Source organism: Eriocheir sinensis, chromosome 55 (genome assembly GCF_024679095.1).
Source record: "Eriocheir sinensis breed Jianghai 21 chromosome 55, ASM2467909v1, whole genome shotgun sequence".
In the NCBI taxonomy this organism is placed as follows: domain Eukaryota; kingdom Metazoa; phylum Arthropoda; class Malacostraca; order Decapoda; family Varunidae; genus Eriocheir; species Eriocheir sinensis.
The window spans coordinates 1,947,858-1,967,465 of NC_066563.1; the positions used below are offsets into that span (position 1 = coordinate 1,947,858).

The 19,608-nt window shown below is 41.6% G+C and overlaps 3 protein-coding genes across 6 annotated transcripts in view; 2 read left to right on the forward strand and 1 right to left on the reverse strand.

Moving 5' to 3' along the window:
• Window positions 1–4,674: 4,674 nt before the first annotated feature.
• On the reverse strand, window positions 4,675–8,851 carry LOC126983890 (uncharacterized). The gene is made up of 4 exons (XM_050837062.1): window positions 8,711–8,851; window positions 6,679–7,854; window positions 6,369–6,530; window positions 4,675–5,970 (listed from the first exon to the last, which is right to left on the reverse strand). The coding sequence occupies exons 1-4, from the start codon at window positions 8,766–8,768 to the stop codon at window positions 5,783–5,785; spliced, it is 1,584 nt and encodes a 527-aa protein (XP_050693019.1). The 5' UTR covers window positions 8,769–8,851; the 3' UTR covers window positions 4,675–5,782.
• A 2,202-nt stretch (window positions 8,852–11,053) lies between these two features.
• LOC126983891 (mitochondrial import inner membrane translocase subunit TIM14-like) lies at window positions 11,054–18,113 on the forward strand. Its single transcript, XM_050837063.1, has 4 exons — window positions 11,054–11,330; window positions 12,746–12,880; window positions 15,130–15,240; window positions 17,362–18,113. Exons 1-4 carry the CDS (start codon window positions 11,328–11,330, stop codon window positions 17,461–17,463), a joined length of 351 nt encoding a protein of 116 aa, XP_050693020.1. The 5' UTR covers window positions 11,054–11,327; the 3' UTR covers window positions 17,464–18,113.
• Window positions 18,114–18,253: 140 nt separating this feature from the next.
• LOC126983889 (transmembrane protein 117-like) overlaps window positions 18,254–19,608 on the forward strand; it is a 104,535-nt gene continuing 103,180 nt past the window's right edge. For all 4 annotated transcript variants that reach the window (XM_050837058.1, XM_050837060.1, XM_050837061.1 and 1 more), the window contains exon 1: window positions 18,254–19,552. The gene's annotated coding sequence lies outside the window, so the exon portion shown is untranslated. The remainder of the gene's footprint in view (window positions 19,553–19,608) is intronic.

Below are 19,608 nucleotides of genomic sequence, written 5' to 3' on the forward strand. Positions count from 1 at the left end.
TCTCTCTTATGTGTGTATGTGTGTGTGTGTGTTTGCCGGCCGCTTTTAACCCTCCAGCACAACCTTATCTCTTTCCAGTACTCTTCGCTCCTTCCTTCGTGCCCTCCTTCAGCCCTTCACCCACTCACTCTTCCCTTTGTCCATTCCACCCTTGCTCCATCCCTCCGTCTTTCTTTCCCTCCCTCTCTTTTAATAAATTTATTTTTCATTGTTGAATTTGCATGCATGTATGTCATTCAATGAATGATAATTTTCAGAAGTTTATCTCTTCCTCAGCCTCCTCCCCCTTCCTCCTCCTCCTCCACCGTATCACGAGTGTGTGTGTGTGTGTGTGTGTGTGTGTGTGTGTGTGTGTGTGTCCGCCTCACCAGCAACACTTTACCTTGGTTTACCGTGAGTGGGTCAGTTCATGATGAGTCACCGATGCTTGGGAACGACCTGAACGTTCCTTGTGTAGGTCCGCTGCCTTGCTCTCCTTCCCGCCTCTAAGCTCTTGCACTCTCATGGGACGCAGTTTTTCAGAATTTTTGAATACCTATATTTTCTTTTCCATTTATCATAGCTTAGTCAATACGTGTTTACTACGTCAGGGAATCAGGCGTACCGACCACCTGCCCTGCACTACATTTACTTGCTTTTGCGTAGTGATATAAAATGGAAGGCAGTTTGTCGGTGAGTGGAAGGTTTTGCTCCAACATGTTTAGAGTTAGATGGAAGCTAATGACTGATTTTTAAAAAAAGGGGACAGGTCAGTTTGTTCAAACTATCGCCCAGTTTAGCTTAACATCGGTTATAGGGAAGATAGAGTCCATAATAGCCAGGAACATTCAGGAGCATTAGAGAAAACATAGCTAATTCACGACTCGCAGCATGGGTTCACAAAAGGGTGGTCATGCCTCAGCTAGGGTTTCCTGTGTGGGAGGTGGGGGGGTTCGGTAGGGTCCAATCCACTTTTGTTTTATTATTTATATCAATTAATGACACACAGGAATTAGTAAGTGATGTTATTAGTATTTGCAGATGATACAAGATCAAGATCGGTAGTAATTGAGTCGGGATCAGGACGCTAGTATCTCAGGTGAACTCAACAGATTATATGACTGGCGGATAAATGGCAGATGGAGTTCAATGACTCCCGTTCTCTTATGTTCTTATGTTCTTATGAGTTGTCCTAATCTCATAATGTTTGAAGTTTCCCCAGTCTCAAAGTGTTTAATGATGGGCAATTAAAGTTGCCCAAATCTATTTTTAAGTTGTTCTAATCTCATAATATTTAAAGTTGCCCTAATCCTAAAACATTTAAAGTTCCCTTAATCTCACAATATTAAGATCAATAATGGCCCAATCTCATAATGATTGAATTTTTCCCAATTTAGAAATATTTAAATTTGCCCTAATCTCATAATAATTCAAGTTGCCCAACTCACAAAATAATTTAAGTTGCCCAATTCTCAAAACGTTTAAGTTAACCGAATCTCAAAATATTTTAAAGTGAAGTAATCTACACAGAATTAGTTGAAAAGCAAGTCGTAAAATTAGTATGAAGAAAACAAAGATAATGTGAAATAATCAACTGGCAGGACATACACATATCTATATACGAGAAGCAATTAGTGCAAACTCTGCCGACGAAAAAAATCAGAGAGAATAGGAATGGGATGGAGCGCTCTTAGTTATCACAGTGCCATCATGAATCCTGTCACTCCCTGTAGAGAAAGGAGTGCCATCAGAACCTGTCACTTCTAAAATACTGCTCAAAAGCTTGGCGCCTCACAAGAGATTTAGAGAAAGCTATGCTTCGTTTTACTTTTCATACTTTTTAGAGCACTGCAACCTAGAGAGTTGAAAAAAATAGCATGGAAGTGTATTAGTCAGACAGACATGACGACCAGGAGAGAGAGAGAGAGAGAGAAATGTAATTTAATTAATGGATAAAAAAAATATATGTGAATAGTTTTGTTGGCAATAGTGCAATGAACTTGAGGCCTCATAAATGCTCTCTATAAATGTATTCACAAAACTATAGTGTGAGAGCTGCAGTAATGTGCTCCCTTAACTTTCATTCCTCAACCATTAATTAAAAAAAAACAAAAACATGTCATCATGACACAACAAAACATTGACATACTCATGACCTGTGTGTGCAGGGTCATTGCCTAAACCTGTAGCAATTTTTTTTGTGTGTGTGTATTTGTGTGTATGTGTGTGTGTGTGTGTGTGTGTGTGTGTGTGTGTGTGTGTGTGTGTGTGTGTGTGTGTATTTTCTCTTTCTTTTGTATGTACCTTGAAGGTGACCTGAGTGCCCGAAGCCCGTGATGGGCCAGGGATGCCACGTATTATGTCTCTTTGTTTCGGTCTTGGCGTTAGCGTAAGATTAAAAGAAAACAAAACTTAAGTGGCTTCACTTTTTGCAGATGCTGAATTTACTGAGGTTTTTTTTTTTAACTCGTTTATGGTTTCTCCAACCGGGGTACGCGACAGCAATTCTTTGGGTACACAATGAGACTCAGAAACGCTGATTGATGCAGTGGTCCACTTCAGACACGCGATGTTAGTACTGGGAAAATTACGGGATGATGGTATAACAATGAACTTGTCAACTGGTCTGTCGCAGATGAAAGCCTGACCCATTTGTGATTTGTGTATCTTTAGTTATAAATTGTTTGTGCTGGTTCATAGCGCGGATAGGTTATTTTAAAGCCCGCTAGTTCGTATTGGCACTAGCCTCAAAGTGGTACGGGGAGAGATTTTTGTTAATGATGGCCCTGTGATATATCTAGTTACCAATTGTTTCATATTTTAACCTTTTTTTGTGTGTGTGTTGCCTGTACCGCTGTGGTAGGCTTTCTTGAGGGGCCTTAGGGACGGCCTCAGTCCATTAGTTGCGCAAACCTATTTTATTTATGGTGGCTGCAGTGATGAATGACTCTTGCTTGCAACCATCATCATCATCTGAATCCGAATTTGAATATGGAGCTGCTGCCCCCGCCGCCCCTGCCGATGCAAGGGGGGAGAGGGGGGGAGGCGCTAATTCCCCCCCCCCCACACACACACACATATCTGCATAAACATTTCGGCTTTCCTTCGCCCTTCCCTTCGGGCCAGCACGTCTGGGGGAAGAAGGCCCTACGTACATCCACCAGCGATGTGTGGGTCTCCCTACCCCATCCGACCCCAGACGCAAGCAACACTTCCTCCTGTCCCACTTTTTCTCTTACTGTCCTATACAGGCAGCCCTTAGCCCATTGGCATTTCTATCACTTCTATTCCTCAACAATTATTCTTTACATATTAATAAAGCAAACAGGAAGATGCGTCCGTGAAGCTGTAGACACAGGCACAGAAACACACAATCGTCCCTGGAGACAAACGGCCGAGCTCTGTCCAGGGCGCAGGCTCCATTGACGTTCGCATGTTGGTTTCATTTTTTAGCTCTTTATACTGACAGACTGATAAGTTGTGTTGTGGTTCTTAATTAGAATGAAGTAGTAGCAGCAACGCGAAAGTGGCGATTTGTCAAGATTCTAAAATCCTTAATTAACCCGCGCGAGCTCCGCCTGTTTGTGACGCGGACCAAGAGCTTGATTAAATTTGTGTGCGTGACTAGCGCCATAAACTCGAAGCGGTACATTGTCAAAGAAAGTTTGACGACAACGAGGAAAGAACCACCTTCCTTAATTCATCCCCCTTAAATGCCGATTAAGTTGATTTATCGATATTTTCTTTTCACTGAAAGTTATTAATTTACATTTATTTTCTTCCTGTAGATATTTGTGGAGTTTTTTTTCGTGCAATTTGAACTTCAAACCTACATATTAGTTACTTCTTTCCATTTAATTTTCTCTACAATGAAATTATATTTTGGAAATAGTTATCCGTCACAACTGTCATAGAAAACGTTTCCGCTGTGCTCACCTTGTTTTGTGACGACTGGAGGACTCAAGGAAAGTGGAAATACTGTTGTCCAGCAGCCGTCGCCAGCACTCTGCAGCAGGTGCACGTGTGTCTCTCCAGCCTCCTCTGTGCCTCGTGTTCGTCTGCGGTACTGCATTCCAGGGCCTACATCATCTTGTTCTGCTTGGCTCACTCTCCCTCCCCTGAGTGGCCCTTCTGACAACAGATTTGCAACCCTTTGTCATTTGGTCAGCTCGGCTGACATCAACCGATAGAGATGGTCTGTCGACACCCTGATACGGGCCGCCGCAAATTTAAGGCCCGTGCTCTCCCCTTGTAGGAGGGAGCAATCCTTGACCAACAAACAACAACATTGCTCTGTTACCAAAGGATGTTAAATTTAACTATATAGCAATTAACGTAGTTTCTATCTCATCAATATCACCCATCTGTTCATCCTTCCTTCCAGGCTGGCCGATAACTGGGTGCCCGGGGGAACCTGACTGTGGTAACCCGAATGACATACTGCCCCTGTTTTCCAAGGCAATGTTTTTTTTTTTTTTTCTTTTTTGGTTTTGTTTTGTTTTTGTTGTTTTTTCTGTTTTCCCCACCAGGATCAAAAGCCAAGGAGACGGATATGAGCTCCGACATTTAACAGATCTGTGTTATTCTTTGAGCAATCGTCACTACTTCACCGTGTATAATCATAATTTACTAGTAGTAAAACACAATTTCCAAATATATATATATTTTTTTTTTTCATGGAAAGGTGTAAACTATTTTCTCTAGTGACTTTCACCAAAAGTAAACGGTATGGAGCATAGGCGTTTAAAATGTTCGTCATTCACATTTAGCTTGGGCATTGATCTCCTTATTGTTTGTCATTTTTATTAGAAAATAAAAAGAACGCTGTACATTTCGTAACTGCTTACCTGTCCTCAGGTTAATATAAAATACATAAAATTGAAAGAAAATTATGCCTAAATTATGATCTTAAACTTATTTATATGTATATTTTTGTGTGTAAAAAAATAGGAGAGAGAGAGAGAGAGAGAGAGAGAGAGAGAGAGAGAGAGAGAGAATTTCCTGGTTTTGCAGCAACTCACGTCAAGATTTAGGTTGGATGCCACTAATCAGACAGGGTTTCGAGTTCAATCCTTTTTAGGTCGCTCTTACGCCCTCGTGTCAGCATTATATTTTCCTTTACAATATCTGAGCATGCTTTTTATTTATTTTTATTAGTAAATAGTAACTTGCATTAAGTGTTGTGGTACACCGTTAGATGAGTTACTTCTCCTGTGACTATGACTGAATGGGACGGCGTGAGTGAGCAAAACCATTGAGGCTACTTATGTATGGCCGTGTCACGTCATGGGGCACGTGAACGGAAAATATGATACCTCCCAGCATGATGTGTTTTGGGATATATGGTTTGGTGAGCTGTAGCGTGATGTAAGTGTGTTTGTGTGTGTGGTGATTAAGTGTGGTACGGTATGGTGTGAGATAGAAAGCTGTGTGGTATGGTGTGAAATAGCGATGTGGGGTAGGGTACGGAATAGTATGGTGTGCTATGGCGTGGGGAGGGAGGCTTGCGGTGTAGAATAGCATGCTTTGGCATATGATGTGGGAGAGCGTGGTGTGGCATGGTGGGGTATGGCACATAGCATGAGACAGCAAGTTGTGGTTTCCGGTGGGAGAGTGTGGTGTGGTATATGGTGTGGGAGAATGTGCTGAGGTTTGGTGGAGTGCCACGTGATGTAAGGAGAGTTCGTTCGAGTCACTGTATGGAGGCGCCCGTGCTGTGTTTAGTCACGGACGTGGATGTTGCCGTGGCCTCATCCTCCACCTCCTGCAGGGCTAGCTGGAGGCAACGGCCACCCTCGTGCTCTCAGGGCACTCTGAAGGTCTTCTGGAGGGTGCTCTCGTAGTAACAGGCCTGTTTTACCTCGCCGGGATACTTACTGATCGAGAAGAGAATTTGATGCAGCCTGTTGGTGGCACGCTCCAGCACCTGCGTGATGCTGTGACCGCGATGCTGCTCCATCAAGCGGCACACGATGTCCACGTACACCGACCCTGCAACACGACAGTCTGTCAGGCGCCTCAAGGCTCGTGTGCGCTGATGCTTCAGAAACGACGCATGTCAAAACGAGTTGCTTCAGTTCAGCAATTTTCAACCTGTTCAGGATATCAACTACTTTTCTCACGGACAATCCGATCATTCTGAAATCCTAACATATTTAAAAATTATATGACCTGAACTTACTGCAGTGTGTTTCATGATCATATGACACGGATTACATGACACGGTTACCATCTAGTAGGACTAGATTACCGTCTGGTGGGGTTAATTTTACTATGTGGTGGGCCTAGTTTTATATATATATATATATATATATATATATATATATATATATATATATATATATATATATATATATATATATTCATAATATAAAACATAATTAGCATACCTTCGTCGGGAAGGCGGAAGGCGTACTGCTGGGGAAGCGTGGCGCTGGCCACCAGGCGGTCCATCTGGTAGTAGACGGCGGTGATGTTTTGGCAACCTTCAGGCAGCACCGAGAAGGTCGAGTGGCCCTCGGCACTCCCGTCGATCGACACAAGCACCCCTTCTGTTCCCCGAAAACACAAGGGAAATACTGACTCAACGCATGCACGGTATGCACATATGTAGACAGGAAAAATCACGGGAAAATTTTAAAATTAAACATTTCATTGTACAAAAATTGTGAGTGTTGGGTATAATTACTATCTACTCACTTCTTTTTTCTAGTTGAATAGTTGTGTTGCCCTGACAGGCAGCCATGAAGAAAATTTTGGGTTTCTTCCTGAAATTATTCACTTTTGAGAAGTCTTGAATGAAAGTCTTTCTTTCCAAAAGGGAACCGTCCGCCAGTTTCAGAGTGGTTTCCGTGCCGTGAGACATGAACCAGTAGACGATGGAATCATAAAACTTGTACTTGGGTTTTTGCAGCTCGGCAAGACACTCTGTAAGCTTCACCTTCACCGGATCCTGCTCAATGTGAACAGTGTATCCCAGAGACTTTTCGAATACATGCTTAACTTTTCTTATTTCCTCCTTTGCCCCAGCCCTGTCTTTGGTGACGCAGAACACCACGCAGTGCCCAGCCGGGCGTCCTCCACTAGGGTAGTCGTTCAAATCAGTGATGGCCTCCGACAACACACGCTTCTCCGCCTCACTTGTCCCCTTGATATGCTGCATCTGCTCCAGCAAAGTTTCCAGCCGGAACGTGTAGATACGGTTCAGTTTATTATCTAACTCAATTGCCCTGATGAGATAAAAAAACATAACCTCCTTGAGGCCTTTCGTGTTCCCCAGCTTGGCTTGATGGTCCTCAAGACCTGCTGCCACGCACTTGCTTAGTGCATCATCCTTGGTTATCAGCGCCAGTAACTGCCCCACTTGATGGGGAGTAAGAGCTTCACACAAGCGGGCCATTCTCAGATTTTCGGTGTAAATCAATTCATTTCCTTCCATTTCATCATCAGTAAGGCTAAACTTCTCCTGTACCTTTTTTATTTTGTTCTCTAAATTGTGATATTTCACTTTCAAGTGCCGACAGGCGTGGACGAACGTCAGCAGGTCCTCGTCGTCCTTCCTCACACTAATATCAGCCGCCGGAGTCCCAGCGGGCAGCAAAATCAAGGGATACTCTAGCAAGAGCTTAGTTCGGCTCTTCAACACCTCCGTAACAGGCGCAAAGCTGTGCTGCCCGTCCTGCAGCACCGACAAGAAGGCGTCTCGTGCCACCGCTGGGGGTGAGCTATCCAGATCATCCGAGTGGTTTATGTCCAAGGAGGCGACGTCGCCGGTGTCGAGAAGAAAGAGAAGTTTCACTTGCACGGCTGGGGGAACGTTGTTCCATCTGACCACCTCCATCCTCCTCCCATTCCTGGTCATCATGTTGCCGTCTCCTGCAAAACAACAATCTATGGACACTACTGCACCGACCAGCACCCTGCCGCTGACTGACCATTCCTAATGAATTTTTGAAAAACTTAAAATTAAAACATTCAGATCTGAAGGGAATGAAGACACAAAATTTACAAGGAAGAATTAAGGAATGGGATACAGAAAATTGGAAGAAAGAAGTGGCAGAAAGATCTAGTTTCAAATTATATAACAAATTTAAGAAATTGATAAAGGAAGAAAAGTTTTATGACAACAAGCCATCATCAGAAATATTATATAAGGCAAGGACTAACAACCTAAAATTAAGTGACAGGAATAGGCACACGAATGGTGACACAAAATGCATCATGTGCAATAGTGAACTAGAAAATTTAACCCATTTTTTAATCAAATTATGCAAATGAAAGAAAGAAGATATTGCAAATAGAAAGACTCACTACAGAGGAAGAAGAGCACATAACTGGATAACTATTATTTAAAGAAGAGCTGATCGAAGAAACCAAGCCAGTGATATATGAAATGTGGAGAAAGAGAGAACAACAAAGAAAAATTCTAGACACGAACAACTGAAGAGCTGAAAACTGACCAGTGAAGATCATCAGGGAAGCGCCGATACAAAGGCCAAGCTTCCCGAACGACACCTGACCAGATATTTTCACACAAAGACAAACAAATGTGTTTTAGTATAAATCGGTGAAGGCTGCTACTTACACTAATGACAATCCTAACCATGCTAAGACGTAACAAATGATAATTAAGTTATAGCAGAAGCTCTAGACGTGAATTTATTCCATTTTTTGTTTGAGCTACAACAAATCGCCGTGAGCTGACACCCCCACCCCCTGCAAGACGCCTTACCTTCGTCTGCCTCCATCACCTTCCCACAAGAGTCTCTGGCGTGTGTTTCCTCACTCATCTCTCCACGCTCGTCGCCCCTCACCACGCACAAAACGCCCGCTCTATACTGATTGTTCTCCGTCCGTCGCCTCCCCGCGCTATCAGTCACCTCCCTTATCATCTGGCGTGTGGATTTTACCCTACGTAATATTTGTTTGCTGGGAGCCACACTCGCCACACATCAGTTAATTAGGAGATATCAAGCTGCATCAACTGACACAACCAAATTACGTGTGTCAATTGAATTTTATAACTATAGACTTCCTGCTGTCCAACATTTTCGTATTCATGGTACCCACTTTTCACACCGGGAAGCCATCATAAAATTGCCATAACACACGCTGCAGTGCAACCAAAGAGATACTCTGCCAGGCAATGTGTAGGGCGGCTCACCCTCACGTTACTGTCACTGTACTGTCATTACTTCTCTCCGCACAAGATATCAGATAAATCAAAACCATATAGTGCTTGAAGAGAAAATGCCTGGATAAATAACTGCACATTATAGCTTCATTATAGTCGTTGCTGTCATTAATGTTGATGTCAGCGTTACTTCCGACCTGTTTATGTCGTTACTGTTGTCATTTTTGTTTCATGGGAATTACCGTCGCGATTTGTCTTTTTCCACGTCACAAGAACGCTTTTGCAACGCAGTAACACAATTAACACGTTGTTTCGTTATGTCACAGTCAACACCTCAATCTTGATAACCCCAACCGATAAAACTAATAAAGATAAAGTTACTCATTACAGGTTCGGTCTCGTGGCCATGGCTATCATGATACTGCCGTTATCACAAAACTACCACCGATTCTTAGGTGATTAAGCACACCTTGTAATCACTGTTTAATTAAGTTGTGCGTAGCGGAGTGTTGCTACATGAAAAACTAATTATAACTACAAAGCTGCTTCCAGACGAGTGATCAGTATTAGTAAGGATGTTATGGGTCTTTTGTGTGAGCAAATCATGCAAATTATGGATTTCTTTTTAGGTGGCCCTACATTAATCCCTATATGAAAATTACAACAATATTACTTTTGCAGCAGCGTAAAGATTGCGATGTTTTGCATTGTGGAAGAGAGGCGCTCTTAAAGTCACTATTTCTTTTTCATAGCCAGTATCAGCCATCAGGGAAAGAGGGCTTGTTGACTTTTAAGATCATCATCATCATCCATTTATATCATTCTGCTGCATAACATTTCCCCGGCCTCTCCGAAACGTAGCGAAATGTTTGGATTGGTATTTCCTTAAAACACATGATTCGAGGTGACAGAAGTGAAGAACAAGATAAAGAACATTCCTTGAGCCGCTTGACAAAACATAATATAGGTATGGCTCTGGGCATTTCGAAGGCTTGTGGACACTAATACCAGACCTGGGACCGTTGGGCTCAATATTTCGCAGTCTGGGAACCAAGGCTTGATAACCATATTACACTAACACGCCGGTGCTTTTATGGTTATACAGGAGGTCCATCTGCCTCAAACAGACACACAAGGAGATGTATGGCCCTTTATTTTCGGCGTATAAGCCTTTAAATAATTATTCCTGTTGTTGTTGTTAATTTCTGAACCTACTGATGCGGTTAATAATGCTTAGAATAAAGAGGTTAGTGCGAGTGAAAACCATATGTGTTATAACGATCCAAATATGTAGTAATAGCCATTATACATAACCATATAATCTCTTTTGTGTGTGCCTTTGATAAACATCACTGTGAGACTTGCGATAACAGCGTAACGCAGTAACACCCGTGACATTTTAAGCCATACCTCGTTATCTTATTTATCAGTTCCGTTACTGTGCATGATGTTTTAATCGTCTGGGATGTAGGAAGCAAAATTTGTACTAAATTCATAAATAAGTAGATAATAAGATTGACACATACACGAATAGTTTGGATCTCGACATTAGCAGACGAACCCTGCAGGCCGCGCATCAGGAGACACACAAACACCATGAAACTGAAGGACAAGAACAGACACCGGCAAGAAGAAATGAAATGTGACGTGTGGAGTGGAAAAAGAAGACCTGCGGCACTTCCTGCTCTGGTGCCCAGCCTATACGCGGGAAAGAAAGAAGAGTGTGAGGCTGCAACAACCGTACATAGAAGAAGACATCATTGGGGAATATTTAATTGAAGATAACCGTATTGTAGAAACAGAAGGAACAGTACAGAAATTTTGGATGAGAGAAAAAAAGAATGAAGGAAAAAGAGGAAAACAGACCCATACAGTAGAGATACATCAGGGAGTGCCGTTACAAAGGCGAAACTCCCGGTCTGTAACTGAATTTCTGAAGGCAGTGTTCAAGGCACCGAGGCGGCCGTCAGCTGGTGTGTGGCTGTGTGGCGGAGAGGAGAGGCACTGTAACGCTGCAACGCCATTGGAAAGCAAAGTGTGTCAATAAGCAGGAGAGAGGATCAAGAGGAGGACGACCTTCGAAGCAATACAGGTCAAAAGAAGAAGAAGAAGAGGGCTGCCGTGTGTTTACGATTGCGTCACCAGCCTTTTCTGCCCTGCCCCAGACACCCTCAAGCTGGAGGAACAGCGGGAGGCGGCGGTGCACGGCCCAAGCATGGTAAGGGGGCGGCAGACAGTCGTGTGAGGTAAATGGGCTCTGAAAAGTGAACACGAGCATCCACTGAGGCACCGCCGGAGGACTTGGGCTGCTCCATTGTTGGATAATTTTTAAGAGTGTGTTGATACTTACATAATGGATTCTCTTTTGATCCCTGAATGCAGGGCAGTAACAAATGACTTCCGGAAAATAGAAGGGTTGAGGGGGTTGAAGACCCCCATTACGGGTGTCGTGGGCCCACCGTCAAGGGGGGCAAGGGGGCAAAGCCCCCTCCGTTAAGTAGGTTTAGTTAGGTTGGGCTAGTTTAAATTTATTCTGCATGCGGAGGTTAAGCTAACCGCTCAGCCACTGCCTCCCCATTTTTATTTTATTCCTCTGAATGCAATGCAGTAGCTAACATCTTCCAGAAAACTAAAATTTGAAAATATTGATGTATAAAATTTATGAGTGCAGTCTAACACATCATAATTTGGCAATAGGGGGGGGTCAGGTCCGGATAGGTTATATATATATTTAGGTTAAGTTATTTATTTTTACTAGGTTTGTTAAGGTTAACAATAAATATATGTGATACACTTCACAATTTGCTGTTATTGTCAGTGGGGGTGGAGGAGGCTACACTAATCCCCATATTCCCTTACAGAGCAACCCGGGAAATATATTAAAGTTGTGTGCATAGTTATTTACTGAGCAACTCTGTGAACTTAAAAAACAGTAACCCTTCACCACAAAACCCTGCCTTAACCTAATGGACCCTATCACTGTGTAATGGGGATGGCAAGACTGTACACTCGTTAAATAGCCAGCCTGTATCCAGAATTTCACAGTTCTATTTTTCATTGATTTTAACATGCTAGTTATCATTCTGATAACCATTTCTGTCTGAAATTACTCCTCTCTGAGATGTGAACATTCAGTATGCAGCGATAGGTTACTATTTTAGTGGTTATATGATACTAAGATGCATTAGTTGCTCTCTGTCATCTCAGAATATTTGACTCATTAATACTTACGAGACTAAAATGCAAGCCCCTTAACTCTAATACAAAGATGCAATTGATAAGAAAGTAACCCTAAATATGTAGTGGCTTGTTTTCTTGCCACTGCCACTACTTGCACTCAGCTCTACCAATGAAACTCAACCTAATAACCTCATGTGGGGGTGCTTTATGAACCACCCTCTTCCTGTGTGGGGGCTTTGTCCCTCTTGACCTCCCACAGACTTCACTGGGCAAGGCAATACAAAACAAAACAAATTCAACCTAATACCCTCCTACGAGAGGGCTTCGTCTCCCTCAACACCTCCACTCAGTTAGTGCAGTATTGATGTAGTTAGTAGTTCGGTCATTAGCTACAGAGTTTTCTTGGAGGTGTTCTTCAGTTTCATCTCAGTATGAAATTTTTCTTTCCTGCAGGCAAGTAGTGTGATACTCGCTGGCTTGGGACTGGCGACATTCGGTTTTGGTGCTCGGTTTGTTATGCGCACGATTCCAACACTTGGCAAGAAAATGGCAGACACTGTATACAACGCGCCCAAGCTGGACAGTAAGGTGAGCTGATTTTTTTATGCTCTGGATGGGAAGTCAAACCACCAAGCAGGATTTGTGTAGGATTTATGTTTTATATACCTACATTGATACAATTTTTATAATCATCCCAGTTCAGGCTCTAGGTCCACCGAGGAGCAGTGCTTTTGCCGTTTTTCTGCAGCTCAGTGGGAAGTTCTAAAGATGAACTTATCTGTTTTTTTTTATGGAATGATTACTTCTGTGTGTGTGTGTGCCAAGGTTATTGCAAAGGTGATTGTCTCTGGGATGGAGGAACATGTGTTGAGTAAATAAAAAAAGCAAAGTTAGGAATGAGGTGTTGCAGGAAAAGACTGACATGCAGAAAAGATTCCAAGTTTTTAACCGTAAGTTAGGACTGGCATGATAGTATCACCTTACTTTTCAGAGAGATTGGTAGGTTGCTATTCATGGTATTACTATGTTTACCAAAAGTGCCCTATCACAGCCCTATTCTCTCTTATTTTTTCATGGCCCAGGTTAGCACCAATTGTTTATCCTAAATATGTGTATTCTTCTCGTACTCTCAAGAGTTTAGTTTCCAATCATTAGTAGCTATATGTTGTCCTGCCAACTGATAATGAAACATTACCTTTATTTTCTTCATATTCAACTTCAGACCTACTTACAGATTCTGTGGAGTTTCTGAATCTCTCTTTGTAAGTTTTCTCAAAATCACTTAGTGAACACATCATCTGCAAATCTAAAGTTAATGTATTTACCCTCATCTTAATTATCCATGTTAATCAGGGTGCAAATAATTTTGGAGGAATTTTGTCACCTTGCTTAACCTCTTTTAATGGGAATTAGTCACGCTTTTCATGTGGAGTTTCTTAGGCTGGTGTTACAAGACACGTTTGCTTCTCACATCAGCTATTTCTAAAGGTCCAAAAGGGGGTCAGTCGGGTTCTAATGAGTGTTTCTTCAGGTTCACGGTACAGAGGAAGGGTCAAACTACCACCAGGGTCATAAAGCTACCCCTGGAAATACCCACAACTCCTACGAAAGCCTTGTCAAATATGTGTTCTTGGGCGGCAAAATGTCTTATAATACGACCCTTAGTCTCTCTCAAAATATGTAGGTCACAGGTAGAAGACTATTTGACCAATTCTTTCGGTCTTTCGTTGCCTTTTTTTGTGAATTGATGAAAAATTTTAATTTTCCATGATTTGGGAACTGATTTGCAAATAAATTGTATATATTTATGCTTTTTTTTTTCATTTTTAAAATTGGTTGAATCTTTGTTAAGGCCTATTGTTAGACAATCTTTTGTTTTATTCTCATTCTTTCAGAGGCTCTTTTTACTTCAGCAACAGTTACAATGGGAATCTCCAAGTTCAGAGAATCATTCTCTTCACCACCATCCTCCTGCCCACCCCGATCCCTTTGCTGTTTCGTGTCTAATTGAATTACCTAATTAGCTGATTCTTCACCTTGCAGACATGTTTTTACTTTCAAGGAACCTTGCTAATGTATGTGTATTAAAAATGTTGTATGATTAATGTATGAATGTAATGTGCATATTAATCAATCTATGGCATCATACATTAGGGTGCAAATATCCGTCTTTTGCTGCAGTGAAGCACATAATTCTTTCATTACCTTTATAAGTAATTTTTTTTACAAATAATTTACAGTAATAAGAATGAGAAATGTGTAATATAACTGGGTGAAAATATTATGTACTGTAACACATCAGCAGCAAGTCGTTAAGGGAGGTTACCGTCCTCATTGCGACTGGACGCGTTCTGGTCTTTGCCTGTCGGTCACCGGTCGGTGTATGGTGGGCGTCTTGGCCTGACTCCAGGTGTGAGGTCAAGGTGTGAATCTTACCATGGTCGCCGTCCAGCCACCCACTGGACGGACACTAAACGACCACCGGTAGCCATTCGGTCGCACGACTACTTTGCCACCTATGTTGTCGGGGAGCGGTGGGTGTGAATCGCAGAATTTTGAGGTCGCAGGTGGTCGTAAAGTCAGTGTGACTGTAGCTTTAGCTACCCCTCCAGCATTGCCATGCCATGTCAATTGATGCAGCTCTGGTCTCTGATACCATGAACTTGCAGTTCTCTACTTTCTGGTTCTGGCAAAATTAAAGAGAGAACTGTTTGTGTTTCTGGTACCAATGGGGATCAACACATAACTCACGGTCAGCTCTCTCAGTGCCATTAGTAGCATTAAAGTTGCTCCAGACATTGAATTTGTCTTATAATATGAATCTCCATTTCTTGCAGGTTTGGGCAAACAGTAAATATTACAAAGGTGGATTTGACCCCAAGATGACGAAACGTGAAGCATCATTAATACTCAACGTGTCTCCCAATGCCAATCAACAGAAAGTTCGGGTAAGACAGAGCTGAGTTTCTGTATATTTTTTCTTGTCATCATCAAACTTTTATCTGTGCCAAATACTATTATGAATATCACAACAAAATAAAGGGAGAGTTACAATAGAAAAGTTTAAATCCTCTCCTTTGTTGAATATCACATTATTGTCTATGTGTCTTGATGTCTTGTTGGCCAGTGATGTTGGAAGTGTTAAGTGTTGTGGTGATATGAAGTGCTACACAATCATGTTACTCTAGCCATAGTTTGCATTTGCTGTAGGGTTATATAAAGCTTTGCAGTAGCAGGAGGAATGCCTGAATGTTACAAAATGCTCTAGAGTTATGGCAGAGAGTTATAGGATGCTAATCAATGAGAGGAGGGGGCCACCAAGCTTGTTTTACAATTATATACAGCTTACTGGAGTGATTGACCTATTACACAAAGCAGCTCAATATCAATCAGCTTATTTTTTATGACCAGTAAAATTTGTGAGAAAGCACAGAGCATGTAAAAGTAGCTTCCACCATAAAGAAAAGGTGTATTGTTGTACCAAAGTTGTTAACATTGAAATAGTCAGACTCGGCCATGAAGTCAGTATGGGTGTGTCCTGTGCCTCTCCGCAGTGCTGCCATGTCATCCTCAATCCATCACTCTCTCGTATGTCAGCTATTTACTATTTGAAATGTATATTTAATATCCTGTATACATTAAATAAGTCTTTATAGTGCTATGAATATGATGCTTTTTAGAATAATGGCAAAGAATTGTATAAATTCCATAACATGACATTTTTTATTTCCTGCATTGTCAGCAGTCAAGACACCATGTCACTTCCTCACCTCCTTGCTCAATAACAGCTAATCCAATGGCTGCCCTTACCCTGAAGACTAGGGCCCGCTTTCACAGTCATTTTGTTTGTTTTGATCGTTACCAATGGTGACGATCGCCAATTTAGTATTTCAACTTAAAACTGGCCGATGGGGTAGTGGCAGCTGCGGGGTTAGCCTAGCCCCGCACCTTGCCACACACTCTCAACACCTCTCGCTTCCTCTGCAGCCGCCACTACCCCATAGGCCAGTTTCACATGGAAAACTGTAGCGTCGATCGGCGCCATTGGTAACGATCAAAACAAACAAAACGACTGTGGAAGCGGCCCTAGGTTTGGCAGGGTTGTGGCCCCAAGCAGGCCCCACCCAAACTGGCGTCATATTTGTGTCATACTATATTTAGGGTTATGTGGTATGTCTTGAACAAGTGAACAGAGTTAGCTGACACATTCGAGGACGAATTTATTGTTCTTGAGTTTGTGTATGTGCAACCACCTTCTTGTACAGTTTCTTGTGGATTTATCATGTTTACATGTTGCTCATTATATTTGTTGTGATGGCAGTCGTGCCACTGTCACCATACACTGTGCTATCAAATTGAATTTTTTTTTTTACATATCAGAACAGTGCACTGTAAACTTACCTCATTTTCTGACGTCTTGATAACCTTTCAGCATATTTCCTCCTCAACCTGTTCTGATTTTAGTGATGAGAACTAGCAGTAGCTAGTCTTATTGTGATAACCACTGACAGTCATTCTTTACCTTCCATCCCAAGTCACAGACCAGACAAAGTGAAGAACAGTCTAGTGGAACCTTGCATTCCTCAGCTATGTTTACTGTTTATTGTGTCTGTGATAGTAAAGCAACCAGGACATGAGGAAATAATTTGTTTGTGGTTATGAATATATTGTTACAGATATTTTATATCATTTTAAGACAAAAATATAATAGTCTGCAATCATTTAAAAAAATGTAGTGAGGTTCAATTTGTTTTTATTGATATGAATATCTCTGAAACATGGAAGGCTAAAAATCCATGTCTCTATGTTGTAATAAGTGACTGAAGGGATGTGGCTCCTATAAAAGTTGAAGAGTTTAAGGTTAGGGAATTGGCCTCCCTCAGTTTGTATTTCTGTTTAGAATATTCATCAAAATGGTCACATGAATTTTTTGCCTCTCCACCTCACCTTTTCAGGAAATGGGCAACTGATGTTAATGATGATTATCACAATTCACTTTAATGACGGAGAGGGTTGGGAGTACGTACATATTTTCAATCCATATTTCTCTCATGCTTCTGAATTTCCAGGCTGCTTATAAGAGGATGATGCTGACAAACCACCCTGACCGAGGCGGCTCCCCGTACATCAGTTCTAAGCTCAGCGAAGCCAAGGACATCCTGGACAAGTAGCGCGCCAACACCTGTTAGTGCATTGGCTTTGTAATTGGTGTAAATTCAAACTTCTCATACTCTGTAGTCTGAGGAAATGTGTCACGTATTGGCTCAAGATGCCTTTGGTTTGTAAATAAGTCCTGTAAATTTACTTCACCTGTATGTATGTATCTACTAAATGATTTATTGGTGTAGATGTTGTTTTAGACTAGTTTTGGTCTCAGACATTTCAAATCTTCTCTGCAATTTGTAGATAATAAAATCATTATATTTTTAGGAAAACTTTGTTCTTTTATTAACTTACACAGTAAATATGTGGCAAGTTTTACCCATATTGCCTTTCTGAAGAGTTCATGTTAAATTGCCCAAGTTTTCTTTCTGAACTGTTCATTTGTTTTTGCCTTTGCATATTTTAAAATACATGCTTTTATGTTTATTAATTAATAATCATTTAAAATCTTTTATATTATTAAATAAAGTTTAAAAATAATGAAAGTGTGAGAAGACATGAACAAAGAGGATACCAGAGCTGACTTAACGTAGATTGTAAGTGAAAACAATTTGCTCTTATTTTATAACTGGCTGCCTCTCCTTTGATAGATTGTTGGGCATCACATGACATGAGTGATAATGTGATCAATGATAACTATTTACATTTATGTACAACAGCCGTTTTTATTTTCATTCCAAGTTAACTAGTTTTAGTTATCAGGTAACTTCACCCTAAGTTATTTGAATGAAATCATCCCCTTGCACCCCTTTTAAAGAAAACAGGAACGATAGAGAACAGAGAGGAACGATATTGCATTTCCGCCTCCTTAAGTTATCGCGCTGAGGGACCGGATGGCACAGTGCTGCATCATTCATATATGGAGTTTGTAAAGTCCCCCATTCATAGTTTCAGGAGTTTAAAGAGTTCCCTCTCAGTCGCCATTCAGTATTTACCTAGGTAATAATGTATTTAAATGTATTTGTATTTATAACAACTTTAATACAATATCTATGCATCTAAATAGGTACGTGTAAGTTTTTTGGAATACATTACTGAGCATATCAGCTATTGGTACATAGATAATTGTATTCAAAGATGTAGAGTATCCAAAACACGAATAGTACAACAGGAGACGGCTTTTAAAGTTTGCATATAGTTTTCAATAGATGCGAAGTATAAAATTTAACCAAAATACACACAATAAATGAATGTGAAGGGAAGTGTCTTCATCAAAACATCAGCCATTCCGTCTCGTCCTCAGTTATTTTTTAACTAAAAATAATTATCGAGAGGAATGATAACTACGCTTTGCACCCTCGTCTGCGTAGCCCTGGAACGATGCCCGCGAGTTTGTAGGGTAGTTTCATGGTTATTCTGCACTGGCTGCCATGAATGAAAATTTATTATTGCGAGAAGGCTGCAGGCCCCAATAAAAAACACCAGGCCCCACAAAAAAAAACGCACACCAGGCCCCACAAAAAAACACACCATCCTATCAGTGGGCATAGTAACGCACGGAGCCCCAGCAGGCAAAGGCACGTAAATGCTTGAATAAACAGTCATGGAAGGCATTTAGCATCTTTCTGCGTGGCGATCAATAGAGAAGAGAGAGGTGCCAGTTACCATTAGTCAAGCAATATATGTATAAAACCCATGTATACCAGTATTTCATTAACAAACTGAAGGATATACGGAGTTACGCTATATGGGGGCGTAGTCTCCGTACATTAGACTGGCCGAGGAGAATTATCGTACGGTTGAGTCTTCGATGTCAATGTTGCAATACCGTACTCATGGCGTGTCAGAAACATTGCATGAAACTAAACCTACGAATTACTTTGAGCAGAGGCACCCAAGTATGTAGGGCTTTGTAGCTTAATTATACTTTGTTTGAGCTACGTTGAGTGACATCTTGGCGGGAAAGACAAAAACGGAGCTGTCTGCGCGAAGGGTGTGCGCAGTGGAGCTCGGGTAAGCGAAGTCTGACATTTGCAGTCGTGGTCGATCTCTTGTGACGGTGGGGTGTGTCGGTCCTCTTTCAGCCTAGCGTGGTAGTGGTGGCGGGAGGGTGTGTGTGATATCCCCGTTATGGCAGCTCTCCCTGGCGCCCTACAGGTATTGTCCATCCCCTTGGAGTCGTCTAAACGTTAAGAGAGAGAGAGGGGGGTTAA

Excerpts from the sequence above, each read along its gene's own strand:
- LOC126983891 (XM_050837063.1), top strand. Across the intron at positions 12,881-15,129 it reads CGCCCAAGCTGGACAGTAAG|GTTTGGGCAAACAGTAAATA; the intron begins GTGAGCTGATTT and ends CATTTCTTGCAG. Across the intron at positions 15,241-17,361 it reads CCAATCAACAGAAAGTTCGG|GCTGCTTATAAGAGGATGAT; the intron begins GTAAGACAGAGC and ends CTGAATTTCCAG.
- LOC126983890 (XM_050837062.1), bottom strand. The coding sequence starts at position 8,768 with ATGAGTGAGGAAACACACGCCAGAGACTCTTGTGGGAAGGTGATGGAG. Across the intron at positions 6,531-6,678 it reads TATTCAACTAGAAAAAAGAA|AAGGGGTGCTTGTGTCGATC; the intron begins GTGAGTAGATAG and ends TTCGGGGAACAG. Across the intron at positions 5,971-6,368 it reads CTTCCGCCTTCCCGACGAAG|GGTCGGTGTACGTGGACATC; the intron begins GTATGCTAATTA and ends GTCGTGTTGCAG.